We start from the raw sequence: 12,613 nt of genomic DNA on the forward strand, positions 1-12,613 counted from the left end.
GAATTCACTTATAGAGTTACAAAAATCGGATGTTGTTTGGGGAAGTGGTGCCTCAGTGAGTTCTGGGAATGTGGGTATTGTCTTGTTATGCTCTAGGCGTAGCATAAGCGGCTTCCTTGTGGTGCACTTGACAAAGGAAGGTTCAGACGTGGAGATAACTTCAACACGTTTATTAAACTATTTACACTTCTCCTACACGGGTGCGCCACTACTGTTAATCCTTCTATAGCTACTCAGACTGACTAACCAGTCTGCTACAATCCACGTGGTGGGAGTGATATTGAATCAACCCTGTGTCTCTACTCACTGACTGTCTCCACTGGAAAGACGAAGATCATGTGTGTTGTGTCCTTTATATATGGGTTGGTGTAATGCCCTCCTGTGGTGTATCTGTGTGTATCGTGAATGCCCATTGGTCGTGTCCTATCTAACTGTTCTATTGGTTGAGTGTCTGTGTCATGTCTCTGGTGCACCCGCTAGTGTCTAGCTAGTCTACATGTATTTACATTAACCCCTTGTGTATTTACAGTGATGCACATCACAGGTATATTTTGGGAACAATAGGTGACTTCAGATAACATGGTGTGTTTAGTTATTCATATACTTAAGTGTCATTGTGTACATTAGTCTTTCTTCGTCTGTTTTTAAATTTTCTTTCTTTAATGAATATTGTTTATTAATTGTTCATACAATGACTGTATTGGTTCCTCACTGGGTTGTACATAGCTCCTTACATAATTCCAAACAAAATACACCACTAAGAACCAGAGTTTAAGTTATCCATTGGAGTTTAGACACACTCTCGCAGGTAACATCAGCAGGGTTCTGAACAGTTTTCTCACCAATAAACAAATAGATTAGCTGAATAGCATGTTCTTAATAGCTCTGATGGTTCCTTGGTGGTTGATGCTGCTTGCCAACCGCACACTCAATTAACAGTCTCATGATCTGATCCTTACTGTGAAAATGCCTCCCACTGTACGTTGTCAGGAAGAAAGCTATTTAATTAAATTACATGGAGCATTGACGGCGTTCCTTTAAAATTAAAGCAAATTAAAAGAAAGAAATAATTTACATTTATATAATGCCTTTCACAACCTCCCAATGTACTTTGTAGCCAATTAAGTACTGTTTAAGTGTATTGCATGGAAATGTGACAATCAATTGTCTCAAAACCAGCAGTAAGATAAATAACCTACTTAATTGTTCTTATGGTGTTGAGAGAACTCTCCTGCTGTTCTTGGATCTTTAAGATTCTACCCGAGAGGTCAGACGGTATGTCAGTTTAATGTGCCATAATGATACCTCCGACAGCGCAGCATTCCCTCAGTTACACAGTGAAATGTTAGCTTTGATGATGTTTGTAAATTGTGCAGATGCCTACTTGGTTACCAAACACATGTGGCACTATTGAATCAAGGCTGACACCCATATTACTTAACATTTAAAGTTGAAATAGACACCTTTCATAATAATTTTTATTAGTGTCACAAGTAGGTTTACATTAATACTACAATGAAGTTACTGTAAAAACTTCCTAATCGCCGCACTCCGCGCCTATTCAGGTACACCGAGGGAGAATTCAGAATATCCAATTCACCTAACAAGCACGTCTTTCGGGACTTGTGGGAGGAAACCGGAGCACTCGGAGGAAGCCCACGCAGACACGCGGAGAACGTGCAGACTCTGCACAGTGACCCAGACAGGAAATCAAACCCAGGACCTTGGTGCTGTGAAGCAACAGTGCTAACCACTGTGCTACCGCAATTCTTTCTGTTGCAGGACATACAAATAATTTGCTGCTGACTCTCTATCTGTTTTCTGCATGTTGTTATTGAAAGTTTTCCCTTCATCAGATTTGTTTTAACATGTTGTTTTTCCTGATCATGGAGGATTTGGATGAATTCAAGCTAGCTTGGTTACCTCACAACAACAATATAGAGCTCTCTTTTATCGACTTCCTCATGCTTAACCTATCTTTCTTTTTTGCATATGTTTGATGAGGCAGGGCAAAATAGAAAAAATCTTTCCCAGCAACGGTGTAAATGCATTTAGGTGTCTACTCTGCTAACAAGCCTGGCCATACTTCCTCAGTCCATGCATCAGAAATAGGTCCATAACTGCCCAATTCTTCTTCACACCGGTTGTTCACACCTCATTTTCCAAGCTGGGTTCAAAGGCTTTAGTTTCCTACAGGCAGCTGTTAAATAGAATTTTCTGAAATCTTTATACGACCTACATCAGAATGAACCATTTTACGTTCATGTGCTCATTTCTTTACCCTGGTTTTCAAATTGGCCGGTCGTTGAAGTTCAAAGGTGACAAGTGTGATGAAGGTGGAAATTCTGTGCGCGACACTTGAATACAAGTGGGAATTGCGATAAACTAAATTGCAAGCAAGTGAACCTTCCACAATTAGAAGTATGAGGGGAGAACTGGACTTTCAAAATGGTTCCATTAAGATGGGAACTGCAAATACACAAGATTTGATGCTAAATGGACAATAAAAATTGTTTTGTGTTTCTTTTCATAATGAGGCAGAGCATTTGAAATACTCAACTTTTGTGAACTTTACATTAATTGGATCACCTAGATTTTTTTTAAACCAGGTGATTTAAACACTCCTTTGGCATTTTCCACTGCTCATAAAGCGTGACTGTTCAACAAGTACCTGTTTCAACTGAGTTCCTGATATCGAAGCAATTAGCTTTACTGACAAATGCAATAGCAGAATCTGTTTAATGAATGTTGAAAACACTCAATTTCAGGCGGAGATCGTAGATGTACAGTACGGAACAATTGATGACCTGCTCCGACTTGAATCAAATACCAAGTATACCAAGAAAATTGCACTAATTAAACTTGGCAAGGCACCTTTATTGTATAAGGTAAGGTCAACTAAAATTATTTTGGGTTTTTTTTCAATAGGAAAAGATTCATAATATGCTCATTGCTTTTATTTGGCTTTATTTCTGGTGCAAAATGGCAGGTAATCAGAACAATAAACTTTGAAAATATAAACATGATAGGTGCAAGGTTAATACAATATTTTGATTAAAAGATACTTTTTATGTTTGTAAAATAATACGTCTGCATTTTGTGCTTATCTTTGCATTTACGGCGTAATCAGCCTTCAGTATCATAGATTTATTTACATGAGGGTATATTTGGGTGAAAAGCTGTGCTCTCAGTCAAGTGACCTAATTAACCCAATTGGGGCAGTATTTCCATTGGTGATATGCACTAGACACTACTCGTCTGACATCACTTTCTAAAAGGTCCATGACCGATTCAAAGCCCTTAAATTCTGGGGCTGGCAGATGTTTAGTCAAAGGTACGAAGTCAGATAAATCTATAAAATAGGTGATTCCACTTAAGGAATCTAACAACAATAATAACAAGGATAACCACTTGCTAAATGTGCTAATTGTCTGTGTTGGTCAACTGATACTGTATTTTAACTTGCAGCATTGGGAAAAGCACTCATGCCACTGTTGTCCTTTGCCACGTGAATAGCTTTTTATCATTTGCGACTAAAGGAGATGTAATGTTTCTGGGGGCAAGGTTTACCCAATGAAGAATAGCCAATGACCCCTTTTGCATCACCAGCACAGGAAAGGTGCACCTGTATGTATTCAATGATTCACAAAGTAGTGGAGGGGATAATTAGAGTACTTAAAGCATACTTCTAGTGCCTACATGATGGTGTTCTACTGACAGATTTGCAAAATTAAAGTGGTCTGACTGGCACAATTTTGTCTGAAATGAAGGATCATCCTTATTTTTGATAGATGGCATTTTGAACGAAAAGCTAATCTGTGTATTTCTGTTGTTCTTTTGACTTTTCAAAAAGGGATCCATCTACTTTGGTATTCTGCCCTGTTCTGTGTTCAGAAATGCATATACTCCAAAAATATTTTGGTCATAATCATAATGGGCATGGCGGCACGGTGGCGCAGTGGTTAGCACTGCTGCCTCACGGCGCCAAGGTCCCAGGTTTGAATCCAGGCCCTGGATCACTGTCTGTGTGGCATTTGCACATTCTCCCCGTGTCTGCGTGGGTCTCACCCCCACAACCCAAAAGATGTGCAAGGTAGGTGGTTGGCTACGCTAAATTGCCCTTAATTGGGAGAAAAAATATTTGGTTCCTCTAAATTAAATTAAAAAATCATAATGGCTGATTTTGAGGCCACGTTAGGAAGTCCACGGGATCACCGCAGGGTGGAAAATCTGGAGAAAATTGGGAAGCATCTCTCGCCGGTGATGTCACTGCGTTCATGCCCACAAAGGGCAAGACCCGCAAATTAAGGGTTTTTCATACATTTTAATATCATTAGCCACCCTCTTCCCCCCCCCCCCCCCCCCCCCCCCCCCACCCCCCCAGCCACATGATCACATCTTCACTGGGTGGGGGGGTTGGTGCGCTCTCCCTGATGTGTGAAAGGGGTTTGAGGGTCACAGGGGTTGGATGACATTGTTCTTGTTGGGGGTTGGGGAGAGGAGAGCTCCATTGCCTCTGCCATGGTGGGGGAATAGCCCCGGATGCTTCTGAGGAGGGTTCTAATGTTTGCATTGGGGGCAGATGGCTGGGGGTCATTTAGCTTGTCTGCTGATCGTGGCGCCCTTTAAAGATATCGGCCTGATCTCTCTGGAGCTGGCCTTGCCGGCTTTTTTTTAGAGAGACTCGAGATCTGGAGTGAAAACTGATCTGTGCAGCTGAGAGCTACACATTGATTTTTAATCTGAGCATGACACTTTAAAGTAATATGGTAAGATTGAGCCCATAGTTTCATATTGAGCAGAATAGTTCATTACACGAGATAAAACAGTCACCCTCATAAAACAGCATATCACCTGACACTCAGTAATGCCATGAATGATCTGCTAGAATAACCTAAAATAAAGTATGTTTGCACATTCAGCTACACTCGAGGGAAGACACTTTGCTGCAGATTATAATTTATAAAAGTTATTTTTCTTCCGAACTCCAGCCTGAAACTGTTGTTAGAATCCTCATGGGGGAACCATAAACCAAAGGAACCAGATTTACTAAGAGACCCCCAAATTTTAAAAAATACCAGCAGGATTCCACTTTTTGTAGCATTTACTGAACATAAATTGGAACCAATGCAAATTGCCTATGAATTAACAGGCAAATGATAACTCAAATTAAACGGTAAACCTCACTTTAAATAGTGGATACAACAAAGATAGTCTTACACAGCCACAAGCATCCACATCACAAATGCAGCACCATGTGCAATCTCACAGTGTTTTCACCTCAGCCTCTAGTGTATAGGATTTCTCACTTTCCCAATCAATCAGTTTAGTCCTTGAGTTACATTTACTGGCAGCTGTATTCTATCCTAGGGCCATGGATATGATTATCACTGACGAGGCACACATCTACAAACCTTCTCTTACTCTGGCCAATTCGGTCCTGATGGCAAAGCTTTCCACAGTTCCTTTTCAACTGATGACTAATAACATCCAATTCATAATCTGGTCCTCTGATACAAAGGATACAGCTCTTTTGCATGCCTGAGCTATGCTTTTAGCTCAGTTATACATTACCGCCCCAAGAGCTTCTGACATTGTCTTTTTGTCTTACTGCCTCACAGAGAACCAGTCCTTTTATAAAAAGCTTTGCTGGCATCACCTCATACGAGTTCTGCATTGATCTTTCTGTTTCTGTCTGCTTTCTCTTTGCGTCTTCATCTGTGTGCTGATCGCCGTCTTCTTCCAGCTCTTCTGCTTGTGGATTTCCTCAATGTCTAACCACATGGTTCCTGTCTTAACTTCCATTCTGCTTCCAGGTCGAGGGTCGCCAGGCCACATGGAGCCGTATTTCTTATTATCCATCAAAAGTACAATTGATCCCTTTACAATTAACACACTCTAATTCTTTCATGGAATGTGGCCATTGCTGGCTGGGCTAGTATTTTTATTGCACACCCTAATTTCCCTTGAAAAAGTGCTTGTGAGCTGGCTTCATGAACCACTGAAGTCCTTGTGGTGTAGATATACCCACAGTACTGTGAGGAAGGGAGTTCCAGGATTTTGACCCAGTGAAGGAACGGTGATATAGTTCTCAGTCAGGATAGTGTGTGGCTTGCAGGAGAACACACAGGTAGTAGTGTTCACATATATCTTGTGGCGATGCCAGCGTTGGACTGGAGTGGGCACAGTAATGGATTCATGTTGCATTACATTCACCCCCCACCATCTGGCCTGGCCTTGCAAACTCCTACCAGCTATCCTGGCTTGAGACAATTCACACCTCTTTAACCTGTGATTATCCCTCTCTCCAGTCATACCGTCTGGACATGTAAAGACTTAATTGCCTCCAAAGCCTCGCATTCAAAGAACCATCTTGCATCATTGAATTTGTTATATATGTGTTTGTGGAACCGACCTCTTCATTCACCTGAGGAAGGACGCTAAGCTCTGAAAGCCAGTGATTCAAAACAAACCTGTTGGACTTTAACCTGATGTTCTAAGACTTCTTATTGTGCCCACATACATCTTGTCCTTCTAGCTGGTAGAGGTCAGGAATTTGTAAATTTCTGTTGAAGGAGCCTTGGTGAGTTGCTGTAGTGCCTTTGTTTATGGTACGCACTGTTGCCACTGTTCATTGGTAATAGAGGGAGTGGGAGTTGGTGATGGTGGATGGGGTGCCAATTAAGTGGTCTGCTTTGGCCCAGGTGGTGTTGAGCTTCCTGGGTTTATTGGGTTGCACTCAACCAGGCAAGTGGAGATTCCATCACACTCCTGCCTTGTAGATGGTGAACACACTTTGGGGATTCAGCTACTTGCCACAGGATTCCCAGCCTCTGACGTGCTCTTCCAGCTGGTCATTTCAATATCTGGTCAATGGTAACCAACAGAATGTTGATCGTGAGGGATTCAGTGATGGCAATGCCATTGAATGTCAATGGTTGAATTCTCTCTTGTCAGAGGTGGCCATTGCAGGCACTTACGTGGTGCAAATGTTATTTACCACTTATCAGCCCAAGCCTGAATATTGCCCAGGTCTCGCTGCATATGGGCATGGGTTGCTTCAGTATCTGAGAAATCATGAATGGTGCTGAATGAGATACAGTCATCAGCACACATATCCACTTCTGATCTTGTGATGGAGCGAAGGTCACTGATGAAGAAGCTGAAGATGTTTGGGCATAGGACACTATGAACAACACCCGCCTTGATATCATAGGACTGAGATGATTGATGTCAAACAAGCATAACCATCTTTTGTGCTAGGTATGACTCCAGCCACTGGAGGGTTTTCCTAACTGTACTGCTTCCACGTTAAAGATCATCACAATGTCAAGTACATCCCTACCTCTGCAGTTGTCTCACCAAGCGGGGTAGCACGGTAGCTCAAGTGGATAGCACTGTGGCTTCACAGCGCCAGGGTCCCAGGTTCGATTCCCTGCTGGGTCACTGCCTGTGCGGAGTCTGCACGTTCTCCCCATGTCTGCGTGGGTTTCCTCCAGGTGCTCCGGTTTCCTCTCGCAGTCCAAAGATGTGCAGGTTAGGTGGACTGGCCATGATAAATTGCCCTAAGTGACCAAAAAAGGTTGGGAGGGGTTATTGGGTTACGTAGGCATAGGGTGGAAGTGAGGGCTTAAGTGGTTGGTGCAGACTCAATGGGCCGAATGGCCTTCTTTTGCACTGCATGTTCTATGTTGTAAGCGACAAATAATCTCTGAATGACCTCTGCCTTCTCTCATTTCAACAAGTAGATTTTATTACCTTAATTATATTCCAACAGAAAGAAAGCCAGCCTGACCTAAACTTAAGAGAGGCACTAACCTCCATCTTGTGTTTTTTACAGCAATAAGAGCCATCTAATAGCAAGGTAAAGTAGAGGATGCATCGTTTTGCATGGAAAGGAGGTTTATACAATGCAACACCCAACATATTAATTTGTTGCAGAACTGGGGTATGCTGGTCCCTCTAAGATGAGGGTGCAATCCTATACTTCCTGGAAATGAATGCTCCGATATCATGGAGGGTTGTGAGGCGAGAGAAGATTACAGAGATAGGGAGGGATGAGGCTATGGATTGATTTGGAAACATGAAAAGAGTTGCAACGTTGCTTAACCAGAAACCAGTTTAGGTCAGTGAGCTCAGTGGCGATGAGTGAATGAGACTTGGTGCAAACAGGAAGCAGAATTTTGGATGACCTCAAGTTTATGGAAAGTAGAGTGAGAGTAGACTGAGAATGTGTTGAAATAGTCAAATATAGAGGTTTCAATGGCATGGATGAGGGTTTCAAAAGCAAATGAGCTGAGATGGGAGGAGTCTGATGATACAGGATGGAAATAGTTCGTCTTAGTAATGGTGCCAATATGTGGTCGAAAGCTCAACTCGGGGCCAGATATGGCGTCAAAGTGGTGAACGTTTGGCTCAGCCTCAGCCAGTTGCCAGAAAAATAAATGGATTCAGTGGTTCTGGAATGGCATTTGTGGTGGGGATCAAAAAAACTTCAGAATGACCTTGAATTATTAATTCAGAAGATTACAAGGTGCTCATAAATTCAATGTTAATTTACAAAAGAACATTATTGTTTCCAGATATAATGAACGAGCTGGCTGCTATGTTTCAGTTTTGCTTTGACCCCAATCATCAACTAGTAACGAGCATTTCCTGAGTACAACGCCAGCTCATAAAAAGACAAATTGAGTACTTGAGGGAGATGGGTCACCTACCTTTTTCACCCTGATATGATTAAGTTAGAAGATAATTAAGTACTGTGACTCCAAATGCTTGTCAGGGCATGAAAACACTCATAGGTAGCGCAAATTAGCACTAAATCTGACAATCAGGTGCCATAAATAATGGCTGGTACAAGAAATGGAAACAATCACACAAGTGCAGTTGAAGTGTTCTGCCTGTAATGACTAAAATCAAATGGAAATGGACACCGCTGATGCAGTGTCAGAAGTACCTATAATCGGATAAATCACAATTCTGCAGGAAAAACTATGTTGAGTTCAACAAGCGCACTACTTTTTTCTCTGAACTGGATGAGCAGTTTTCTGATAGGGAGCAAAATGTGATTTCATTTTTAATTTTCTGAGTTGAAATGTAAAAGTGACTGAAGCACAGATTGTGGATAACTTTAATGAGGAAATAAGAATGATACTTTCTTCTAAATTCCATTGCAAGGGTGTTATTGCACAGGCAAGAATTCAAGTTGCAATGTATTTTTATTTAGTCTTTCATCATTGTACTGTAGGCGAAAATATAAATGATAGCTGATTTCCCTTGGAGTTTCTCACACGAAGTCACAGATTAGACTGATGTATAATGGCTAAAGTGTGAAAGGAATAAATATGAAGCTTACAGGAAGTATATGAGATACGCTCATTGTACATCAGTGGTGACTGCAGTTCTATAGCAACAGGGGTTGCTATAGAAGGGCCCAACACCAGGCCCACTGGTTTACTGTGACTGAGTGAGTCAAATTCCATTTTCATTACATAGGGCGCAATCTGCCCAAATGGAAACAGAGTCCCATAGTGCGATTAGCCGGGTGTTTCCTGGTGCTCGGAGCACGGGGAAACACCACGCTAGCGAACGGCCATTCGGATAGATCAGAAGCCGCAGCGGGAATATGGGGCCAAATCCGCACTTAGTCCTGTTTTCTGCACTGAGTAGCTCCGCTCACCGTAACTCCTCAATGCAGGGAGAGATCAGGATGCCATTTTTACATGGCATTCCAATCTAGCGACCCTATAAAGCGACACTTGAACCTCCCCCCAAGCCCCAACTCATCTGGAGGGAGATCCTCGGGCCCTCCCACACCCCTGTGCCCGCTCCCCGTCACATGAAAAATACCAGCCTGGCACCACTAGCCTCGTACCCTGGCAGTGTCTCTGCCAGCTGGCAGTGCCATTTGGGCAAGTTATCAGTGCCAGGGTGTAAAGCTGATGGTGCCAGTGTGCTTGGATGGTTGATGCTGTAAATCCCGGAAGTTGGATCTCCCAGCATCTGTCAGCCACGCCACAATGCTTTTTTGGGTGCAACGTGACTGCCAGATCTCACGCAATAACTGAGATTTTCACTCGTGCTTTGAGGATCGAGTTTCACTAGCCGGAACATTATTCTGGGACAATTGTCAGTGAGTAGTGTTTATTTACATATTCCATTTTCCAATCCATGAATAGACTACAAGATATCATGGAGTGATGTCTCTTGTGGTCGACAAGTGGTAAATAATGGGATTAGGAAGGAGGGATGAATTTAGCTGCAAGAGCAGCAGTATTATATTTAATAGCAATGGGATGATCCTAAAAAAATTGGAAAATGATTCTGCGGTTTAATCAAACTGAATTGGAGATAAAGAGCATGGCTCGGGATTGACAACATGCCGGAGAGGATCTTAGCAGAGGAAGAGCCAAAAATAAGAAAAAGAAAACTAGGTTTAACAGAGCAGGACAAGGAGGAGGAGGTAAGTTGTGAAAATTAACTCACTGGTGGTTTCCTGGAGACTTAACAGTGGTGGCAGAGGAGGGACAGCACGGACTGACAGCACATGGGGTGAAGGGAACATTTTCCTGGGTCTAGCAGCCCTGGATGTAAACATCCTTACAATAAAGCTTTTCATGATTGGTTCCCCGATATACGTGTGGATATTTCTCTCTTTTACTCCTCCTGTTGTCAGTCATTACGATGTTAGCATTTTGCGAAACTGTGGAAAGCAGCTGGAATGCTACCTGAGGAAAATCAGAGACTTGAAGGATTTTGTGACTGGAATTGGTGCCATGGTGCTGAGTGGACTTTCTGATCATTCTGAGATCTTTATCATTGTTGTACCTCCTATTTAATGTGCCTGTTAATTCATGTTTAACATATGTTGATTTTGGTTTGATTGTTAAAGTAAGATTTTTTTTTTTAAATGGGCGAAATATTGTGCATTGGCTTTCATTGGAGTCACTTGGTAAATTTAGTTCTTTTAGTCCATAGATCTCCACAGGGATCATAACAATAGAGAAAAGAACTGCCCGCAATATTACTCTGGCTTCAGTTCAAGATCAGCGGAGCATATGCAAAGTGCACTCTACTGTCGAGTAGTAATTGGTGCCTGCAATTTGGGTCACTGCTGATTTGCTTGTTTGGAATATGCACCAATCGAAGGTGTACCCTTAGGTGCAAACCCATTGAAGGAAGAGGAATTTCAGGTGCAGATGCATGAAAGGGGTCTGGATACTTGAAGGAGGCAGTGACGTGTAATTGAGCTCAAAGGCAGAAGTGACATTGGAGGTGAGTTGGAGCAGTGAGCTGAATCCTCGGAGAGCACAAAATGCACTGACTGCAGATTCTTCTCTGATAGAAATATGAATGAAGCTTTAACTATTGGCGTGTAACTGCTGCATTATCCAGTGATAGTGATGCTCCAGAAAATGAGGCAACTACACAGTCAACATCAAAACTATCAGAAATCAAATAGAGTAACGGTAACCACATGAAATACTGGACATATTTACATATCTCGGTCAATATTTTTGTTCCAAATCATAAAGATAGTTACGTATATTTTTGCAGAACGAATAGCCCCTTAAACGAACAACACATAAATGGATGAATTTCAGAAGAAAGTGAGAGTTGTCCTAAATGTTAATTGCATTATTTATCAGTAGTAGACTTCAGTTATATTCATCTCATGGTATGATGGCTGAACTCATTTTACCAGTACACATTCGCCACGAGCAAGGGAATCAGAGTAACATTTTGATTTTATTTTTTACTGAGACATGTTTAGTTCTATGTATGAAAGAACATACATATAATACGCTTCTTTGTTCCCAAAAATTAAAATCAAAAAATGTACCTGAGAATGTGATTTCTGTGATTCCCCAAGGCATTTCAGAATGTGTTTGAAATATAATTGGGGAATGGAGACTAGAACCCTGTGAAGAACATCATTTATCTTTTTGCTCATGTTTTTCTCATTTACAAAAGACAATCTCCACGCGATACAGAACACATTGTCATGTCTTTATAATTGATTTATTGGAATCAAATTCTTCTTTATGGAAGGGAAAAAAGTGCAGGATATTTGAAGTAGATGAGTACATAATGGTTTGTTTTTATGGTATTTAGGAGGCACTTTTGTCTCTTTGACATTTGCTTTTAGTATATTACATGATGGTGAAATTTGAGAATCAAGATCTTGTAGTTCAGTACATTCATCAATTTTACATTCCATAAGAGCATAAGAAATAGGAGCAGGGGTAAGTCCTATATGGCCCTCAAGCCTGTGCTGCAATCCAATAAGATCATGTCTGATCTTCTGCATCAATTCCATTTTCCTGTCCTGTCCCTAGCATTGTGGATAGCACAATCGCTTCACAGCTCCAGGGTCCCAGGTTCGATTCCGGCTTGGGTCACTGTCTGTGCGGAGTCTGCACATCCTCCCCGTGTGTGCGTGGGTTTCCTCCGGGTGCTCCGGTTTCCTCCCACAATCCAAAGATGTGCAGATTAGGTGGATTGGCCATGATAAATTGCCCTTAGTGTCCAAAATTGCCCTTAGTGTTGGGTGGGGTTACTGGGTTATGGGGATAGGGTGGAGGTGTTAACCTTGGGTAGGGTGCTCTTTCCG

At 41.9% G+C, this 12,613-nt stretch overlaps 1 protein-coding gene across 7 annotated transcripts in view; it reads left to right on the plus strand.

Moving 5' to 3' along the window:
- The window catches only part of LOC119975416 (inactive N-acetylated-alpha-linked acidic dipeptidase-like protein 2), a 1,151,524-nt gene that overhangs the window by 609,627 nt on the left and 529,284 nt on the right, over nucleotides 1-12,613 (plus strand). For all 7 annotated transcript variants that reach the window (XM_038815043.1, XM_038815042.1, XM_038815041.1 and 4 more), the window contains one exon: nucleotides 2,769-2,888. In XM_038815043.1, coding sequence (XP_038670971.1) covers nucleotides 2,769-2,888 — 120 coding nt within the window. The remainder of the gene's footprint in view (nucleotides 1-2,768; nucleotides 2,889-12,613) is intronic.

The sequence above is a fragment of the Scyliorhinus canicula genome, chromosome 13 (genome assembly GCF_902713615.1).
Source record: "Scyliorhinus canicula chromosome 13, sScyCan1.1, whole genome shotgun sequence".
NCBI classification, from domain to species: domain Eukaryota; kingdom Metazoa; phylum Chordata; class Chondrichthyes; order Carcharhiniformes; family Scyliorhinidae; genus Scyliorhinus; species Scyliorhinus canicula.